The following is a 22,556-nucleotide window of genomic DNA, read 5'->3' on the forward strand; positions in this document are numbered from 1 at the left end:
GGGAGGAAGATCACAGAGGTAAAGTGCCATTTTCATCATACTATATCAAGGGTACTACTATCAACATGATTTATGACTATTGATGTTGACCTTGATCACTGGCTGAGATAGTGTTATCTCCACTCTCCCCCCACACCCCGCCCCGCCCCGCCCCCATTACCATACTGTGGAAGAAAGTCACTGCACTCAGCCCACACTTAAGGAATACGGAGTTATGCTCCACATCCTTGAGGGCAAAGTATCTAATACATTATTTGGAATTCAACTGCATGGAAATTTGTCTCTTCTCCCTCATTTATTAATTTATACAGTCATTTATTTATATCATTATACACTTATGAATATTTATTTTATGTTTTGGGTTATAATCCAATACTACTTTATTTTTTTGCTCCAATTTTTCCAGTTTTGGCGATTGATAGCAATTTCAGTTGGTTCCTGTGCCCCTTTTATATGCTCCCATGATTACGGTTTTCTTTTTAGGATAAAATAGGACATTTTCTCTTTTCATTGTCACAAGCACTTTCTGAAAAAAAATTTTAAGAGGAGGTTTGCTTCCTCCTTCTATGAGAAAAACATTCTTCTCCTAGAATCGTCATTAATAATTATTACTTTTCACCTCTAGGTGTCCTCATATCATAAATGGGAAAACCTTCAAATGCTGTAGCACTGAAAGCTATTTGTGCTTTTTTTTTTTTTTTTGGTGGTACGCGGGCCTCTCACTGTTGTGGCCTTTCCCGTTGCGGAGCACAGGCTTCCGGACGCGCAGGCTCAGCGGCCATGGCTCACGGGCCCAGCCGCTCCGCGGCATGTGGGACCTTCCCGGACCGGGGCACGAACCCGTGTGCCCTGCATCGGCAGGCGGACTCTCAACCACTGCGCCACCAGGGAAGCCCCTTTGTGCTTCTTAATTTGAGTGGACTGTGTAGTTTTCATTATACCACAGAAATCATTCTGAAATCATCTTTCTTCCAGAGAAAATCCTGCTTTCTTCAGATATTTTCCACACTGTGTCTTCTCTACTCTATCCCTGTTTAGCCCAAAACTGAAATTGTACTTTGCCCCCTTAATCTCCCTTTGGCTACAATGTATTGCTTTGAGAAAGCTCATCAGAAATGTCAGTCTCTAATCAAGGGACACCTTTGTGACTTGCAAAACCATGAATTTTAAGGATTCATCAGCAGGTGTGAGAGAGGTGGATGCTGACATAGCCCATGGCTGGCAGGGGCTACTGTGTCAAGTACCTGCCAGGATTCAGCCTGGAAAGTTGAGTGATGAGTCTCAGCAAGGATAGGCAAGGAAGAAGCTATAGGAGAGGGTCCTACATCAGACCAGGGAAGGTGAAGCATTCTGTGAGTCAGAGCGGATGTTAACGAGGACGAAGGAGGCTGTAACCTGGAGTCAAGAGACCTGGGTCCCAACTTGGTGGGTTGCTGGGTATTTGACCTTGGGCTGTTTTCTTAACCTTTATGGGCCCTAGCTTCCTCATTTACATACTAAAGAGATTGGGATAGATTAGTGTTACCCAATCTTTGATTTACAAATCTCTCTTATAGTAATACATAGTCTTTTGAACCCCTTAGGAATTTAAAAACTAATTCTGTCACTATATGGCATGTGATAAAGAATAAATTTTAAGTAGAAAATATTTATTTTAGATTAGTATATTAATATACTCTGAAAAAATATATATACTCTGATATTATTCATGCATGAGAAAATATTGCCTACATTTTATCATTCAGTCATTGCTGTTTAATTTACTTTAAATTCGTTGTGTAAGGAAAAGCATGTTTTGTTGACAAATTCAAAATTAAAATGTTATACTTTTGTGGGGGTGGAGAAGGGGAGCCAAGTGTATTTAAATATTTCCCAGCATCAAAAAAAGAGTCAAAATCTACTTTTAATACCCAAATTTTGGGGTTTGTATGTTTTAGGATTAAAAGGATGTACTAATTTATTTTTATAATTTTTGCTCTACGTGATGAAAACGTTTCAGGCTTTTGTTTGCAGAATTTCTCTACAAATAACATGCTGCTGAAAGAGGTAGACTTTTCCCTCTTACATGAAAAGCCAAATTGGATTATAATCACTAAAATTTTACCTTATCATTGCTTTTTTTTTTTGGTGCCTCAGAAACATAGTGGTGCATTTTATATAATTTTTTTTTTTTGTGGTACGCGGGCCTCTCACTGTTGTGGCCTCTCCCGTTGCGGAGGATGCACAGGCTCAGCAGCAATGGCTCACAGGCCTAGCCGCTCTGCGGCATGTGGGATCTTCCCAGACCGGGGCATGAACCCATGTCCCCTGCATCGGCAGGTGGACTCTCAACCACTGCACCACCAGGGAAGCCCCATTTTATATAACTTTATACTTTGATGAGTGGGGTTTAGGGTTGAATCTAACTTTCATATCTAGCAGAGAGCATGTTAGGTACATTTATAAAATGACTGTATCCATCAAATCCGTGTTCCCTAAGCTTCCCATTATTAGCCAACAGCCCATTATGGGTATATAAATTAAGCAACACATCAATACGTGTGACTGATAATAAAATCAATTTTAAAATGTGTAATAATCAAAACCACACATGGATATGGGGTTCAGCTGAGTGAGTCCTGAGTTCGTTCAGCTGATTTCCACTACCCCTACATATGTAGCATGGAAAGCACTTAGAACATTCTGTTTTAAAAGTGGATATTAGGGACTTCCCTGGTGGTGCAATGGTTACAATCCACCTGCCAATGCAGGGGACACAGGTTTGAGCCCTGGTCCGGGAAGATCCCACATGCCGCGGAGCAACTAAGCCTGTGCACCACAACTACTGAGCCTGTGCTCTAGAGCCCGCGAACCACAACTACTGAAGCCCATGTGCCCTAGAACCCGTGCTCCACAACAAGAGAAACCACCATAATGAGAAGCCTGCGCACTGCAACAAAGAGTAATCCCCACTCGACAAAACTAGAGAAAGCCCACACACAGCAACTAAGACCCAATGCAGCCAAAAATAAATAAATAAATATATTAAAAATAATAATAATAAAGTGAAAGTAGGATATTAGAATAATTATTTATTAGTTTTCAGAAATTGGTAATGTTATCTATTTTAGTTTCACTTATAGTTCCCAAGTATCATGGAATACCTTTATGAATCTCTGGGATTTTGATAACTACTTGTTGGAAAATCCTGTTATCAGATGACCTTGAGGTTCTATATAGCGCTGATGTTCTAAAAAGCTTGTAATAATTTGCAAATTGGTACAGATTGGTACAAACTTGTCTATTCTTTCTATTATGGAATGACTGAAAGTTTAGAAAGGTTGTAGTACTACTACTTAGTGACAGAGAAAGCTCCTCAAGCATCCTGTTTCCATCAATAGGTAATCATAAACCTCTCATCATTGAATTTTCTACACCATTTGGGAGGGTATTTTATGTTTTGCCTTTTGGAGAAAGTCATAATAAAGGTGCTACCTCCTAGGGGAGATATGTTTCTAGGTTTACTGTCTCTACACAAATTAATAATTCCTTTGATTAAAAAAAAATTAATGCTCCTTTTAAGACTTTAAAATGCCCCTAGATTTAGTATTTCAGAATTTCATGAAAAAGTCTGTGTTCACCCCTCCAGGTTTTAGCTCTGGATTATAACTATTCTTAAGTGCTTTTTTTGGCCAAGTTGAATAATAAGCTTTTTACCTGTTCTTATATAGCAAACTTTCCGTGTCTTACATCACTGGACATTATGGGACTCATTTTGTAACCTTGGACAAATACTCTCACCTTTCTGAGCCTCATTTTCTCCATATATGAAAAAGAGATAGTGATAACTAGCTAGAGTTGTTGACAGAATTAAATGAGAAAATCTCTGCAGTGCTTAGCACTGTACCTGTCTTATGTTAAGCACTCCATAAATTTTAACTGCCACAAGTATCATCATCATCATCATCATCATCATCATCATCATCTCCCAACTTTCAAACCTGTGAGTTTTGTCCCTTAATGGGGGTGGGGACAGCAGATTTTTTTAAGGGTTCTATGTATCTATAGGATCCAAAATATATTTGTAAACTGAATAAATAATATGACTCATGTATAAATGACTATTGTCCAAATAAATATAGATGATATTGTGAATAATAAAATACAGATTCATTTAAATTGTTAAAGAGTTCACAATAACATTTTGATATTATTTTTCTCAATTTGTGAACACTAGAAGTTATATTTGAATTTTTTAATGTTAAAAGGGGATCTACAAGCTTGAAATGGTTGAAGCCCAGTGTCTTTATCATTCTAGTCTTTGATTTCTTGCTTTTTGTAATTCATTGTGTCTGCTTTTGAGGTTTAATTATCCAGACCATACCGCAGATTCCTATGCACCATAGCTTCATACAATGTTTGGATGTTGTTTTCTTTTTATTTCTCATATACTAACTGATGGCATCCAACTGTTTCTTGGCATTTGGTTAACATCATAATATGAATTGATGCTGGGAGAACCTAGCATGGTTCTGGCACACTTTGTATTGGGTAATAATGATGGTGGTCTCCTCAGGTTTGTGTGTGAGAGTTAGGTGTCCATCCTCCATTGTCCTGGTTTATGTCGGGTACCCACACCTGGACTGATCAGCTATGACCAGAAAGGTGGGATATTCCAGTGGCCCATCTTGGACTGGGTGCCAGCTCCAGCTCAATCTGGAATATCACAGCTGTCCAGGGAAATCACATAACTAGAGTGGTGGGAATCATTTCCCAGAAGATGTGGAGATTGGTGCTTTGTAGCAGAACATAGCTGTCCTCTGTAATATTGTTTTGTAATTATCAGTTCCTTATACATTCTTCTAATTGACTACAAGTGAGTTCTTAGAGGAAGGTATACTTTGTTCAGCTCTATCCCCAGGCCTAGGACAGCATCTGTTGCAAATCATTTTTAATAAATGACGAACTAATGAATTAATGTAATACATTATGGTTACAAAGTGGTTATGTAAGGTTGTTTTTTTTTTTTTTTAAACTGGCCATCATCAAAAAATCTACAAACAATAAATGCTGGAGAGGGTGTGGAGAAAAGGGAACCCTCTTGCAGTGTTGGTGAGAATGTAAATTGATATGTAAGGCTTTGTCATGTCTTACCTAGTGCAAGTAACCTAAACAGTTCTGAGTTCTAGTTCTGATCCATTCATTTATGATTCACCAAACTCCGAGCTTCAGTCTCTTCCTATATGAAATGGAGAACATCTGCGTTCTATGATTGTCTCCATTTAGAGAAGTGAATTTGCATTGAAAGTAAAAATACTATATTATGTGCACATAAAAATTCCATATGTTTTTCAGAGTTTGCTGTGTATTTATCATTTGCTTACTTGTGGATCAGAAAATATAAAGTCATCAGTGTTGGCTAAAACAGTTGGAAATACCTCCTTTTAGTGTCTTTTTAGCTCTGCTCAGAGGAGCACATATGATAGATGTATCTTTGGTTGGAGTATATGGACTTTAAATTTAGTCATTAATAGTGATTCCCACAGGTAATCAACTCTCCAAATGGGTGATGAGGAGTTATAAACTCTCTAAACATTCCACTGTGTCCTTTTTTACTGGTTTTTAGGTTTTTGTCAAGCAGGAAAGGATTTGCGTTTGGTATCTCTGTGTATGGAACAAATCGACATCCCAGCAGGATTCCTCCTGGTGGGGGCCAAGTCTCCCAATCTTCCTGAACACATCCTAGTGTGTGCTGTAGACAAGCGATTTCTACCAGATGATCATGGAAAAAATGCACTTTTAGGTGAGTATTTCATACCTATGAAGTTCCTTCTGAGATAAAGGAATTAAAATACAAGTTTATTTTAAATTATCACAGAATTTTTAAAATCACAGAATTAACTGGGGATTACATATTAGTTTAAGTAAGAAGCACTTTTTCATTTTGTAACTTCTTAAAAATTAGCTTTCACTTTTTTATTAACTCTCAAAACATTCACCTTAATGAAGAGACTTTTTAAAACTAGCATTAAAGAACACCATACAATTTATCAAAAATAAATATTTTGTGAAATAAAGTAGGATTCACTCTCCATAGAGTCATTGATCTGGATCTGATATCAAATCAACTCTCAATTATTCAACTGTGGATTATCCACTTTGTAAGTCAGTGGTAGTTTTTCGCTACCACCCATTATTTCTAACTACACTTGATTGATGTGATTCTCATTTTATATTTAGCATTAGTTCAATCAAGATAACTAGGAATATACCTGTGATGTAAAATGTTTTAACTTTATGTCAGAATTGTTTTACTTTCTAGTATTACTTTGGACTTTTTTCACAACATAGCTTTCCTACATCATGGGAAATAACAAAGAGGTTTACTTTTTAATTATTCTTTTTTAAATTGAAGCATAATTCATTTACAATATTATATTAGTTTCAAATGTACAGCATAGTGATTCAATATTCTTACAGATTATACTCCATTAAAAGTTATTACAAGATAATGGCTATAATTCCCTGTGCTGAAATATATATTCATGTTGCTTATCTATTTTATACTAATAGTTTGTATCTCTTAATCCCTGACCCCTATCATCCCCCCCTTCCCTTTATCCACTGGTAACTACTAGTTTGTTTTCTATATCTGTGAATCTGTTTCTGTTTTGCTATATACATTCATTTGTATTATTTTTTGAATTCCATATGTAAGTGATATCATACAGTATTTGTTTTTCTCTATCTGACTTATTTCACTAAGCATGATACCCTCTAGGGTCATGCACGTTCCAACAGATGGCAGAATTTCATTCTTTTTTGTGGCTGAGTAATATTCCATTGTGTGTGTGTGTGTGTGTGTGTGTGTGTGTGTGTATCACATCTTTGTTATCCATTTTTCTGTTGATGGATACTTAGATTGCTTCCATATCTTGGTTATTGTAAATAATGTTGCCATGAACAGTGGGGTGCATGTATCTTTTCAAATTAGTGCTTTCATTTTCTTCGGCTATATACCCAGTACAGGAATTAATAGATCATGTAATAGTTCTATTTTTAGTTTTTTGAGGAACTCACATTACCCTTTTCCATAGTGGCTGCACCAATTTACATTCTCACCAACAGTGTACAAGGGTTTCCTTTTCTCCACATCCTCACCAACATTTGTTATTTGTAGACTTTTTGATGATAGCCATTCTGACAGGTGTGAGATTATATCATTGTTGTCTTGATTTGCGTTTCTGTAATAATCATCAGTGTTGAGAATCTCTTCATGTGCCTATTAGCCATCTGTATGTCTTCTTTGCAAAAATGTCTATTCAGGTCTTCTGCCCATTTTTTGATTGGGTATTTTGTTTTTTTGATACTGAGTTGTACGAGCTGTTTATGTATTTTGGATAGTAACCCCTTTTGGTAATATCATTTGCAAATATTTTCTCCCATCCCATAGTTTGTCTTTTCATTTTGTTTATGGTTTCCTTTGCTGTGCAAACGTTTTTAAGTTTAATTAGGTCCCATTTGTTTATTTTTGCTTTTATATCTTTTTCCTTAAGAGACAGATCCAAAAAAAATATTGCTACGATTTATGTCAGAGTGTTCTGCCTACATTCTCTTCTAGGAGTTTTAGATTGTAGGTCTTACATTTAGGTCTTTAATCCATTTTGATTTTAGTTTTATACATGGTGTGAGGAAATGTTCTAATCTCATTGTTTTACATGTAGCTGTCCAGTTTTCCCAGCACCTCTTATTGAAGAGACTGTCTTTTCTCCATTGCATATTCTTGCCTCCTTTGTCATAGATTAATTAACTTAGATGTGGGCTCTCTATTCTGTTCCATTGATCTATGTGTCTATATGCCAGTACCATGCTGTTTTGATTACTGTAGCTTTGTTGTAGAGTCTGAAGTCTGTGAGGGTGATACTTCCAGCTTTGTTCTTTTTTCTCAAGATTGTTTTGGCAACTCAGGGTCTTTTGTGGTCTCATATGAATTTTAGGATTATTTATTCTAATTCTGTGAAAAATGTCATGGGTATTTTGATAGAGATTGCATTAAATCTGTAGATTGCTTTCAGTAGTATGGCCATTTAAACAATATTAGTTCTTCCAATCCAAGAGCATGGGATATCTTTCCATTTCTTTGTATCATCTTCAGTTTCATTCGTCAGTGTTTTATAGTTTTCAGAGTATAGGTTTTTCATTTCCTTGGTTGAGCTTATTCCCAGGTATTTTATTCTTTTTGATGTGATCTTAAATTAGATTACTTTTCACTCTCTCTTTCTGATAATTCATTATTGGTGTATAGAAAAGCAGCACATTTCTGTATGTTAATCTGTATCCTGCAACTTTGCTGAATTTATTAGTTCTAATAGTTTTGGAGTAGAGATTTTTGGTTTTTCTATAAAAAGTATCATGTCATCTGTAAATAGTGGCAGTTTGACTTCTTCCCTTCCAATTTGAATTTATTTCTTTGTCTTATCTGATTGGCTAGGTTTTTCAATACTAGAAGTGGCAAGAGTGGGAATCTTTGTCTTGTTCTTGAATTTAGAGGAAAGGCTTTCAGGTTTTCACCTTTGAGTATGATGTTAGCTGTGGATTTGTCATAAATGGCCTTTATTATGTTGAGATATGTTCCTTCTGTACCCATTTTGATGAGAGTTTTTATCATGAATGGATGTTGAATTTTGTCAGTTGCTTTTTCTGCATCTACTGAGATGAACATGTGATTTGTATCCTTCCTTTTGTTAGTGTGGTGTATCATATTGATTGATTTGCAAATATTGAACCATCCTTTCATCCCTGGAATAAATCCAACTTGATCATGGTGTATGATCCTTTTTATAGATTGTTGGATTCAGTTTGCTAATATTTCGTTCAGGATATTTGCATCTGTATTAATTAAAGATATTGGCCTGTAATTTTCTCTTTTTATAATGTCTTGTCTGGTTTTGGCATCAGGGTAATGGCGGCCTCAGAGAATGAATTTGGGGAGTATTCCATCCTTTTCAATTTTTGGAATAGTTTGAGAAGGATAGGTATTAGCTCTTCTTTATATGTTTGCTAGAATTCCCATGTGAAGCTGCCCAGTCCTGGACTTTTGTTTGCTGGTAGTTTTCTTATTACAAATTCAATTTCACTGCTAGTGATCAGTCTGTTCAAATCGTCTGTTTCTTCTTGATTCAGTCTTGGCAGATTGTATGTTTTTAGAAATTTGTCCCTTTCTTCTAGGTTGTGCAGTTTGTTGGTGTATAACTATTTGTAGTATTCTCTTATGGCTTTTTTGTATCTCTGTGGTATCAGTTGTTATTTCTCCTTTTTCATTTCTTATTTTGCTTATTTGTATCCTCTTTTCTTCTTGGTGAGCCTGGCTAATGATTTATCAATTTTGCTTATCTTTTCAAAAAAAACAGCTCCTGGATTTCATTGATCTTTTCTATTGTTTTTTTAAATCTCTGTATTATTTCTTTCTTTCTGATCCTTATTATTTCCTTCCTTGTGCTGATTTTGGGCTTTGTTTGTTCTAATTCCTTTTGGTGGTAGGTTAGGTTGTTTATTTCACATGTTTCTTGTTTCTTGAGGAAGGCCTGTATTGCCATAAACTTCTCTATTAGAACTGCTTTTGCTGCATCCCATAGATTTTGGAGTGCTGTGTTTCCACTTTCATTTGTCTTGAGGTATTTTCTGATTTCCTCTTTGATTTCTTCATTGACCCATTGGTTTTTAGTAGCATGTTGTTTAGTCTCTATGTGTTTGTTCTTTTCCCATTTTTCTATCTGTAATTGATTTCTAGTTTTATACTGTTGTGCTTGGAAAAAAAATGCTTGATATAATTTCTGTCCTCTTAAATTAGTTGAGACTTGTTATGTGGCCTAGCACGTGATCTTTGCTGGAGCACATTCCATGTGCACTTGAAAAGAATTTGTACTGTGCTGTTTTTGGATGTAATGTCCTGTAGATATCTACTAAGTCCAGTTGGTCTGTTGTGTTGCCTTATTGATTTTCCATCTGGATGGTCTGTCCATTGATGTCAGTGGGGTGTTAAAGTCCCTTACTATTACTGTGTTATTGTTGATTTCTCCTTTTATGTCTGTTAGTATTTTCTTAATATATTTAGGTGCTCCTGTATTGGGTGCATATATGTTAAATAGTGTAATATCCTCCTCTTGTATTGATCCTTTTATTATATTATGCCCTTCTTTGTCTTTTGTGTGTTATAGCCTTTGTATTAAAGTCTATTTTGTCTCATATAAGTATTACTACCCCTGCTTTCTTGTCAGTTTTGTTTGCTGAAATATCTTTTTTCATCCCCTCACTTAAACTCTGTGTGTGTCTTTAGCTCTGAAATGAGTCTCTTGTAAGCAGCATATAAAAAGGTCTTATTTTTTAATCCAGTCAGTCACCCTATGTCTTTTCTGTGTGTCCAATTTTTTATTGTGGTAAAATACACATAACATAAAATGTACCGCCTTAACCATTTTAAGTGTACAGTTCGGTGGTATTAAGTACATTCATCTTGCTGTGCAAGCATCACCACCATCCAACCACAGAACTCTTTCCATCCTGCAAAACTGAAACTCTGTACCCATTAAACACTAACTCCCCATTACCCCCTCCCTCTAACCCCTGACAACCACCATTTTTCCTTATTTTTTTAATCTGCCCTTTCCCCCCCAATCCTAGCCTCTGGTAACCACCATTCTACTCTCTATTACTATAAGTTTGGCTCTTGTTATTATTATTTTTTTACCCTATGTCTTTTGACTGGAGCATTTAGTCCATTGACATTTAAAGTAACTATTGATAGTTATGTACTTATGGCCATTTTATTACTTGTTTTCTGGTTGTTTTTACAGTTCTTCTCTGTTCATTTCTTCTTCCTTTTGTTTCTTCCCTTGTGGCTTGATGATTTTCTTCAGTAGTTCCTTTCTTTTCAGTTTTTGTGTATCTCTAGTAGGTTTCTGATTTGTGGTTACCACTGGGTTCATATATGTTGACCTGTAAGTATATCTACTGTTTTAAACTGGTCGTCATTTAAATTCAAACATATTCTAAAAGATCTACTTTTTTTAACCCCCTCCCACACATTTTGTGTTTTTAATGTCATATTTTACATCTTCATGTGTTTATCCCTTAACCATTTATTGTAGTTACAGTTTTTACAATTTTTTGTCTTTTACAATTTTTTGTCTTTTAATATTTGTATTGGCTTATTTAAGTGGTTGATCCTCAGTTCTTACTATATATTTGCCTTTCCTAGTGGGATTTTCCATTTTCTATAGATTTTTACTTCTTTTCTACTTGAGAAAACCCTTTAACATTTCTTTTAGGGTAGGTTCAGTATTGACAAACTGTTAGTTTTTGCTTGTCTAAGCAGTTCTTTATCTCTCCTTCTATTCCAAATGATATTCTTGCTGGTATCCTAGGTTGCAGGTTTTTCCCTTTCAGCACTTTGAATATATTATGCCACTTCCTTCTGGCCTGTGAAGTTTCTACAGAGAAATCATCTGACAGCCTTATGGGGATTCCCTTGTATATGACTCTTTGTTTTTCTCTTGCTGCTTTTAGAATTCTCTATCTTTAACTTTTGTCATATTAATTACATGTCTTGCTGTGGGTCTGTCTGGGTTCATCGCTTTTTGGACTCTCTGTGTTTCCTGAAGCTGGATATCTGTTTCCATCTTCAGGTTTGAGAAGTTTTGTCATAATTAACTCAAATACATTTTTGATCCCCTTCTCTCTTCTCCTTCTGGGACCCCTATAATGACAATGTTGGTATGCTTAATTATATCCTAGAGATCTCTTAAATTGTTTTCATTTTTAAAAATTTGTTTTCCTTTTTTGCTGTTCTGATTGTGTGATTTCCATTACTCTATCTTCCAGATCACTTATGCATTCTTCTGTATCTTAGTCTCCTATTCATTCCTTCTAGTGTGTTTTTTATTTCAGCTATTGAGTTCTTTATTTCTGATTGGGTCTTTTTTATATTTTCTAGTTCCTTGTTAAAGTGTTTACTGTGTACATCAATTCTTTTCCCTAATTCAGTTAATATTTTTGTTACCAATGCTTTGAATTCTTTATCTGGTAAATTGTTTATTTCTGTCTTATTGTTTATTTTTTCAGGGATTTACTCTTGCTCTTTCAATTGAGAGTAGTTCCTCTGTCTTTTTGTTTTGCTCAGCTTTCCCTGCCTCTATGAATTCAGGTGAAACAGTTACTTATTTCAGTCTTGAAGGGGTGTCCTTATGTGGGAGCATCCCTATACAGACTGCATGTGGCCTATGCCTTTGCTGGAAGAGCTGGATTTGATGTGGATGCAAGTCACATCCTTCCTCAGGGTGTGCTGGCAGCTGTCACATAGGTAGGAGGTGGGGCTGGAGATGGAGTGGCTAGAGCTGAAGTTGGGTGTGAGACAGGGCTTCCCCTCTGCTTGGTGGCATCACCACTGTATCGGGGGCAGAGTCTGACCCCAAGTTGCTGGAGCAGAAGCCCTGAGGGTCGGGCTCATGCTGGCTCTTTTCCCTGTAAGTGTGTGTTTTTTCTTTCCCTGTGTGGGGACCCTTGCCCCAGAGGGGTGGAGGGCTGAAGCAAGTGGGGCCTGTGCAGCCTCTTGGCTCATGTCGACCACAGACAGAGGTCTGATGCACTGCCTGTGTAGTTACCTGCAGCTCCACTCAAATGCAGCTTCTGGGGCAAGTCCCCTTTGTCCCTCACGGCCGATCACTGCCCCCAGGTTCTGCAGTGCAAGTGGGACCCACATGGAGTCTCAGTGTGTATCAGGGGATGGGCTATGGTGGAACAGCTGCGTCAGAGATCTGGAACGCTTCTGACGTGCTGCTTCAGTAAGTGATGGCTGCTACCCACCCACTCAGACGCCACTGTGGCACCAGGTCACCTCTATATCCCACACTGTGGCATGGAGTGAGCAGCACCAGAGCTTTCACTCAGCTTGGACTGGGGTACCTGGCAAGGAGGTTGTGAGAAACCCGGCAGCTGCTAGAGCAGACCTCTCTCCACCTTGCTTGGGGGCAAGCCAGCGTGCACACGCCTCATGAGCGTAGTCTAGGCTTCCCTCAGCCCTCCTGTTTGTCTCAGTGGCCCTCCAACCAGCCAAGTGGGATTGTCTCCTCCACGTAAAACCCCAGGACTGGGGCACTCAATCTGTGGCTCAGACCACTCACTCCGCAGGGTGGGTGTCCACCCACATAATCTCTATTTTTCTCTGAGTCTTCTTCTAGGGGCACAGGTCTCGACCTGATCACTACAGCCTTGGTTGTACAGGAGTCCTGCCAGTTTCCAGTTCATTTTCAGTGATAATTGTTCCACATGTAGATGTATTTTTGATGTGTTCATGGGGGAGGTGAGCTCCACATCCTCTTACTCTGCTATCTTGATTCAAACCCCTTAAATTAACTTTTAATAATTAAAAAGGCAAATAAGAGGGCATGTAAGGACTTCCCTGGCAGCCCAGTGGTCAAGATTCTTCACTTCCACTGCAGGGGGCACAGGTTCGATCCCTGGTTGGGGAACTAAAATCCCGCATGCCTGCCATGTGGCGTGGCCTAAAGAAAAAGAAAGAAAGGAAGGAAGGAAGGGAGGGAGGGAGGAAAGAAAGAAAGAAAAAGAAAGAAAGAAGAGGGCATGTGAGGTTTGTTACTTTTTTTTGCTGCTGTGTTTCTCTGGAGTTGCTTTTGTTTCTCAGAATTTGTTCCTGTAGATAGAATCAGATACATGTCCTCAGCACGAACATCAGTAAAAACGAAGAAGAAAAAAGAGGGCAAAGAATTCAAGAATTGTATTTACAGTGAGCTGTGTGTTTGTTTAGCTTGACGCATTCTTCCTAGTTATAAAGCATCATCAGAAAGTCTAGAAATACATAGATCAATATCTTGAGTCAGAAAGTGATCCTCCACATGGTTAATAAACGTTCCTTAAACTACAGTTCAAAGCCTTCTCTTGGTTCATAGGAAAAGAAGTGGTAATTTTCATTTTCATAGGCTCTCATTTGTTAAAATAGCCATTTTTTTTCTTTCAGTGAAATTGAGCAGATGGTTTAATATAGACACCTGACGGTAAAGTTTATACATTGGACTAAATTAGCAAAGAAGATCCAAGGATTCGTTTGTTCATTCATTCATTCAACAGTATTTGTTCCCAAAATCACGTTAGGTTATGATATGTGGGCACACTAATGATAAGACACAGTCTTTTGCATCACAGAGCTAAGAACCTAGTTGGCTCTGGTAGAACAACTTTGGGAAACTTCTTTTAAGCACTTTAAAAGCATCAAAGTTTTATCGAATGGAACAGTTCATATGTGGCTCTGACTGAAGACATAGAAAAATCTCTTATAATGTCTTTTTGCTCAATGATTCTTCATGACTAGAGGAATCCTCTTAGAATACATCATGGGACTCACACAGAAAACACCGTCAGAATAATAGATTTTATAATCCTTTGTAATTGGGAATATGAAACCAAAGAGCATGGGCTTTGGAATTGGAACTGGGTTTAAATCCCAGATTTTCTAGTTAGCACTTTAAGAACTTGGGCAAGCTACTTATCTTCTTGAAGTCTCAGATTCCTCATCTATATAAAGGAGGCAATAATGCCCACCTGGCAGGATTATAAAGATCAAACAGATGATGTTTATAAGGTACCCAATAGCACAGTGCCTGGCATATAGTACTTGCTCTTTAAATGGTAATTATTCTGCCATTCTGTCATATTTATTAAATACCCTTATAGACATGGAACTTTGTTCATAATTTTTTATTAACCACTTCTCCAAGTGAAAGTGTAGTACAGTAAAATGGTAAACGTTTTCTCTTGAACAAGCACAATGAGATTTTTATATGTTCATTACTCTATTGTCAAAAAGTTAATATTCATCTAACAGTTCTTACTTATGATGTTGATTTTAGTACGCATTAAGATATAGTGAAAAAAAAAAAAGATATAGTGGAGGGAATTCCCTGGTGGTCCAGTGGTTAGGACTCTGTGCTTTCACTGAAGAGGGGCTGGGTTCGATCCCTGGTTGGGGAACTAAGATCTGACAAGCTGCACGGTGTGGCCAAAAAAAAAAAACAAATAAAATTTTAAAAAGATATAGGGGGAAAATTGTTTAAGCTTAAAATATTCTAGAATCCCTGTGGACTCCAATATCAATTTGTCTAAATTTTTATATAAATTACGCAGATTCCAAAGACTGTGGGGGAATTGATTTTAAAATAAATTGATCACTTGGCCACATATATGCCCCAAATCTGCCATGCAATTCGAAGACCTGATTGCTAGAAAAACTAGAAAGGTAATTTGGCTGTAAGAGATATTATTTATTGTGATAGTGACAGCAAGAACTCTGAGCAGATAAAATCTCTCTTGAACCAAAGTTAATACAGAAACTATACAGTTTTAAAAATGGACTCTAAAGTTCTTACTCTTTTATATTGTTAATTCTCATCATTACTGTGAAGTTTCTCTTCTTTGAAGATTATCCAGATCCATTGCTTTTCTCCCTCTTCATACTCAAGTCTTGCTTTTCACCTCAGAAAACAGGTAGAGGAAAAGATAAAAGATAAAATCTAACCCCAGTAATTTGTTAATTCTAATTCTCACATTAATCTTTGATGAACTACTTGGACCTATCAGATAAGCCTCATTTTTTGGCACTGTCTCTATTTCAGATGAAGGTTCTTAGTTTTATTGTGTTTTGGGTATGTTGCATCTGCCTCATAGGTCAGCCAATTTTCTATCAAGGCATAATGATCACATCAGAAAGTAAGTTCTGTGGAGGCAGTGGTTTTGTCTTCCTTGTTCAGTGCTAAAAATCTGGCACCTGAAATAGTGCCTAGCACATAGTAGAGTACAGATATTTGTTGGGTGGATGGATGGACAGGTGGATAGATGCATGGATTAGTGGATGGATGCATGCATTCATGGATGCGTGGACGGGGGGATGGGTGGATGAATGGTTAGATGGATGGTTGGCTTTAGAAATTTGGTAAACTAGGCAGTTATTGACATCTTTCTTTTTTTGGCTTACAGCTCCAAGGTATTAGACAAATAGCCAAATGCTCTCAAATGCAATCCATCTCTGAATATGTTTTAAATAATTTATGAAATTATATTGATGTTTATATTTCTATAAAATGATGGTAATAAGCTGATTATATAGAATTACTAATTTTATGTAACTGACCAGAAGTTGGGACCATCTCTTGTTCACCACTGTTTTTCCAGTGTTTAGCAAAATGCTTGGCATATAGGTAGGTACTCAATAAAAAATTATTGAATAAATAATAATAAATTGGAATGCCCATTTCTAAATGTTCTGAATTGATTGTCAGCATCCTGAGATTGGGACATTGTGAGATATTTTGTCTTTAATCCTCATGGTCTTTCTCTACTCTCCTTATGTATCTTTGTTAATTATAAAACAGGTTGGTTTGGTGGTTTTAAAAGAGTGTATTATTCCATAAGTGAATTTATTTTCATTTAGTTATTTGTATATAGAGATATTGTGTTTATGAAATTTGGAATGTCCTTATTTGCCAATATGGCCATACATATGTTATGTCCTCATAACTCACAACCGGAAGAACTCACTCTCTTACTGTCCACTTTTCTTCTGTGTAATAAGGGAGATTGAAAAGTTGACTTCCAGTCAAGCAAAGCATGACCTCTCATCCTCCCAGCCTTCTCCATTTCTTCTTCTTGCCATGTCCTCTGTTCCAAGAAGATCACTGAAAGTCTTATTTTGTTTGATTAATCTGAGTGAGAATTGTTTGGATGTTAAGTCTAAGGAATAATGAGCTAGTTTCAATAAAGAGGGGTTGAACAGAGAGGAAATGGGACCCTTAGGGAACTTGTGTTCCCTAGATCTCATAGAAACTAGGCAGCTGACAATGCCCTGAGTTTATACATCTCTGTTCGTGCTCTCCTATCTGGAGACCAGCTTCCTCTTCACAATTCTCAGTTTGCTCTCTCCCACACCCTAGATGGCATAGCCCTGACTTGGGTTCCAGTTTTACAAAACCTTACATATCCAGGGTCCAGTACCATCTGACTGATTCTTTTTGTATTTATTTCAGCATTCCAGGAGAGAGAATCTGACTATCCTAGATTGGGTCAAATATTGATCCACAGTCTAATCAATTGTGCCTATGGAGTTAAGTCCACATGGTGGGTCGGGTGGAGAACCAGAGCCAGTAGGTTAAGAAGGGAATATGTAAGGAAGAAATAACAGATATCTCTAGGACCAGAATTTTTTATGTGAACTATATAAATTCTATCATATGATACTACCTATTCTATTTCCTTAACCATTATCCTTTTAGAGCATTTAAAAATTATTTTCAGTCTTTCACTGTTATAAAATAACTGCTAAATTGTTGTACATGTTTTTTTTCCTTTGAATTATTTCCTCAAAATTAGGAAGTTGTCAAGCCAAAGAGTGAATATTTCTGTGTTTTTTATATGTGAAAGTATTGTAACAACATACAAGGCCACCAGTAACTTTGTTTTTCTTCCTTTTAGGGTTTTCTGGAAACTGTATCGGCTGTGGAGAAAGAGGATTTCGGTATTTCACGGAATTTTCCAACCACATAAACTTGAAGCTCACCACCCAGCCAAAGAAGCAGAAGCACTTAAAGTACTACCTAGTCAGAAGCTCCCAGGGTGTACTGTCGAAGGGACCTCTTATCTGCTGGAAAGGTAGCATCAACTTCTGGGAGGGAACGGGAAGGGAATGTGGATGTTACGATAGTATTGACAAGTGACCCATACGGGGTTCAGAATCCAGGTGTGGAATAGATAAATATCTCAAGTTCAGAAGACAATCCAAAAATGCAAAGCCCTCTGGCAGGTTATTTGACTTGCTCCTTTTTGTTTTTAACAGAAACTATTGAAATTTGGGAAAGGGTATTTCTCCTGTATGGAATACAGCTCTTGGGGAAAAATGGGCTCTTTCTAGCTCTTCTGTCATTTAGAGAGGACTTCAAAGTGTCAGTTTCCTGGTCAGATGCTCTTTCTACTTTATTTAGGGTCTTTGGTAATTCTTGAGTCTTCATTTTTCTATTAGAACTAAGCAAACTTTGGAATAAATAATGCTCTCTTCATCATACCTGGGAAAAGGCAGTGTTAAGTTGACAAAGTTTTGTTTCTCTTCAGTTAGGAAGAACTTAAACTTATTTTTGAAAATGAATCCAGTTGAAATGTCACATCATCTTGTGGTTGATAGGAGTTGCCACAAGTTCTGTACATTGTTTAATGCAGTGGGACATCTAATTCTTATTCTTTTGAGCAGTTTCTTAGATGCTGAGATTTCCCCTCCATTATTAATATTATTATATTGTTAAAGACAATAGAATAATTGTCTTTAATACTTCTGTTTGTGAAAGATTTTGGCCTGACCATGAAAAATAGCATAGTAAATCCAAATTACAACTGAAGATTTGTTTCCGAATCCTTCACCATAATGACTCCTGGTTGCATTTGAGGAGAGATTATATAACTCCTTAGGAAATGGCTACATGTTCTGAGCCAGGGATCATCAGGACTGTGATCAGTGCTGTGACCACTAAATTGTAAGCGTGGTAAATTATAGATAACTCTTTATCCTGATAAAGTCTAAAGACTTTTCCTCTAGAAAAATCATTTTAAATGTCATGAACCCTAATAAAAGAGTAAAAATAGGATAGGTATCACCTCCCTGCCTTTTAACTGCCTTTTTTTAGCTTTTGTTTTGGTTGCATAAAATATTTTTAAGTTCTTATTTAGTGCTCAGTGACAATTCACCTTTCTGGTAAATAATAACATTTGTGAAATAGTTTGTGATACAATGATCCTGGGTGGCTTCTGGAGCCTCACATTTATAGTCATTCTGTTTTGGAATTGGAATTGTATATATGTACATACCTATCAAACTACATATTTGCATATAATATACATAACATGGAGATATCCTTTTCAGTCAAAATACAGTAGCTCTTCAAGGAACGTCATAGATAGAAGATTATAGAAAACTGCCTCTAACTTTTGCATGTATCCAATAAACTTGGAAATTCTCTAAAGGACCCACTATAATTAACTTTGTCATTTGCAACCATTTATGTTTCTTTTTCACATGCTACCTTTAAAGACTAATATAGTACAACATATAGTATAATTTGGTTGGAAGTTAGAGCCCTGAAAACCTGTGACACAGGTTGTCACAGTATTTGCTATCTACCTGAATCAGTACAAAGTATTATTAAAATATTACACCAAAGCCTCAAGTAATATTGGCTCATTTAAAATGAAGCTTAGTTTTGTATGATCAGTAAGTACCTTGAATATTGTCTACCTATTTCCTCTAATAAGAACTGAGAATAATAAGAATTTGAGAATTTCTAATTTTTCTCCTCTGTGTATAATATTTTCTTTGCTTCTGTTTCTGCACGTAAATTAAGGTTGAGTAGAGAGGGTTGAAGGCAGCCTAGAAGGACTCTAGATTACTATTCTACACGTAAATCAATCCTGGACAGAAGGTTAACTGGTGCTTGAAAGCTTATTTGGTTTTTATAAATTATTGATATTTTAACCTCAGTATTACCCATGAAACTAACATGACTATATAGGTTATGAGTAATTTTTCTCCTGGGAACTAGTCTGTGAGGAACAAATGTCTCATTGTTCTTTGTAACTATTTCTTTGCCTTCCAAACATGACATTTGGCTCTAGGAAGACGAATTGTGTTCACCAGCTTGAACATTCTATTGGAGTCAAGGTTGGGGAAGGGGGATCTCTGTTAAAGAACGTGCTGCCACTTGAGGAACAGCAGTTTATTTTAGAGATTTTATGGATCGTGTCTCCCTCACCTGTTTTAACAGAATATTGTTTTCCTTACATAATGTGATTCTTACTTCTTTCTAGAATGTAGAAGCCGACAATCCTCTACCATTTGCCACTCTATTAAACCAAACTCTTCAGTGTCATCAACCGTGGCCCCAGAAAATGGCACAACTAATGGATACAAATCAGGATTCATTCAGACAGGTATTGGGTATTTTCTTTTGGACTTTCAAGCGGCAGATGTATATTTAATGAGGCATTTTAAACTTACTGTTGGCTGGTTTGAACAGACCTATTTTTCAATAGCGGTATTGAGTTACTATTAGAATTAGAACTCAGCATTGAGATGGATCAGTCTGTGGAGGAGCAGGCCCCAAAATCCCAACAGCCCTGCCAATGCTAGGCAAGCCATGGAAAAAGGAACTGACAGTTGGTAGGGAATTTAGTTCAAGCATAGGGCCTGTTTCTAGAGGAGTCTGACAGGAGGCAATAAGTAGAAACACAGATGTGAGAGAAGTCTGCATCATAGCCATCAGGTGGCATGTATTGGGGACATATTCATGAAGACTGGAATTCTACAGTAGGGCTCTAACTAGGCTTGCTCAATGGTATAGGGAGTATTACACCAACTTGGATACAAAGTAAAGTCCCAAAGTAGGACGAAGGATCACAGCGGAAGAATCTAGGACCTAGTTTCAGGTGGTACAAGATAGGAGCTTGGTTACAAATAACCAGATAAAATTTTAGTGCCTGAAACTAGGTTACAGTATCGGAGCTGGATCAGCAGAGTGGCTGATCTGATACTGAGCAGATAAGTTACTAGTCTAAAGCTTCTGAAAATTCCTCCAGTATAGAGGCCTGAACTCAGGTCAGGATAAGGCTCCAGGGGGACTTAATGTTTCCAGGTGGCTGAAAGCCTGGAGGGCTGTAACTGAAAAGATCACTGCAGATAGTATTTGAGAAAATTACTCAGAACCAGTCTAGGTTATATCTTAGGCAAGAAGAAAAGTATTTTAAAAGAATTTGTGAATTTTTTTTTCAGTTCACTTGTTTTTTGAGAAGTGCTACTTTACCCACAAACTTCATAGCATATGTGCTTTGCCAGTATCCACTCAAACACAACAAGTTGGAAAAAAAGGTGTCTTTATTCATTTCACTACTTAGCATCCTCTTCCAAATTTATGTCAAATTTTAATGAGCTGGTAAATCGTTTGCACTTATTTTCAAGATGGAAGTGATTATTAGACTATGTTAACAACTGTAGTGGTAATAAAGCTAACTTTATCTGGGGCACTTCTTGCTATGTGTCTGTACTCAGCTAAATCCACTTCATCCTGGATTTTAGAAATCTAACTTTTAAACTGCTCAAGAGATTTACATAGAGGCTGTAATTTAAGAGGAAAGAGAATATTGTAAATTCTCATTTAGAATAAATGAGAGAACATCATGTCACTAGGTATTGAAGAAAGAAAAAATTGGTATTGGGCTCTTGGCATTGAAAGGTTAGCTTTCATTACAGTGATGTCTCTCCTAGAATTTGATTGATTCTGTAGTATATTTTCTGCCATTAGAACTTGGGGCTAATGAAATGCAATTTAAAAACTACAGTATTAGTAATGAATATTTACTTCATTCCAACAAAAACTTACCAAGTGTTTATTATGTTCTCAGACCCTTGTCAGAGGCTGTAAGGCAGGGTTCCAGTACTTGACTACTGGCTCCAATGACTTAAAAACCACTCATATAAGGGATAAAAGAATGATAAAACATGTTACCTTTTCTAAGAGGGAGAGGTGAATATATATAAATAACCAGTTGTACCTGAAAAAAATGAAAAGATACTGAAATATTAGTAAGCAGTAATGAAATGTTAATAAGCAGTTTTGATTATGCAGAAATATATTTTGAAAATGAATATTGCTCTGAATAGAGGAATTCAAGATTCAGGCTTAGCAAAGCCTCCTTTAGTTGCCACGAAGGGACACAGGCAAGACACTGACTGACTCACAGTGGACACAAGTGGCCAAGTGCTATGCCAGTATTCTTGTGTATCCCTTGTTGGGGTGAGAATGGTAATTTGACCATGAAATTACCTACTAATTTTAGGTGCAATCCAGAGAATTTAATAGAAGATAGTGCCTTTAAAAGTAAAGCTTTGTGTCTAAAACTTTCTTCTTGACAAATTATGGAATCTTCAGTAATAATTTTCCTATGTATTTTGAAAGTAATAGACTGTAAGAATTTTACCTTAGCCTATTATATCATTGCAAACATTAGAGTATGCAGCATCTTAGCAGATAGATTCACCCTCCTGTAGGAGATTGTACCCTTCTTAATCTACAATCAGTGACTGCCTGTAATCAACATTTCTTAGCCTGAAATGTAGGTACACATGTTGCAAAGTATTTGAAGAGGGGATTAATTTACTCTTTGCACAGCTTTGTCTCACATTCCAACTGCCAAGCTCTGGATGTTCTGTTCTAGCTGGCTTGCCATTTATATTTTGCATGTTTTCTTTCAACATATTTGTGTGATTGATCATTCAAATTTTAGCCAACAATCCTGGTAAAATATTTTATGATTTTGACTGAAGGTGGCTACATAGTTATCTACCTACATTACACAGACATACCACATACAAACATATACACGTACATGTATTGTGTTTAATAAGGACAAGAATTCAAGAACAAATGAAAAAATGGGAATTCCTTGGTGGTCCAGTGGTTGGGACTCTGCACTTTCAC

The 22,556-nt window shown here is 36.8% G+C and overlaps 1 protein-coding gene across 5 annotated transcripts in view; it reads left to right on the forward strand.

The window, feature by feature from the left end:
* Positions 1–22,556, forward strand: part of GREB1L (GREB1 like retinoic acid receptor coactivator) — a 260,136-nt gene that overhangs the window by 143,788 nt on the left and 93,792 nt on the right. For all 5 annotated transcript variants that reach the window (XM_027127567.1, XM_027127568.1, XM_027127569.1 and 2 more), the window contains exons 5-7: positions 5,606–5,782; positions 17,515–17,691; positions 19,891–20,013. In XM_027127567.1, coding sequence (XP_026983368.1) covers positions 5,606–5,782; positions 17,515–17,691; positions 19,891–20,013 — 477 coding nt within the window. The remainder of the gene's footprint in view (positions 1–5,605; positions 5,783–17,514; positions 17,692–19,890; positions 20,014–22,556) is intronic.

The sequence above is a fragment of the Aethalodelphis obliquidens genome, unplaced genomic scaffold (assembly GCF_003676395.1).
Source record: "Aethalodelphis obliquidens isolate GAN/ISIS:26980383/991018 unplaced genomic scaffold, ASM367639v1 scaffold32, whole genome shotgun sequence".
In the NCBI taxonomy this organism is placed as follows: Eukaryota; Metazoa; Chordata; class Mammalia; order Artiodactyla; family Delphinidae; genus Aethalodelphis; species Aethalodelphis obliquidens.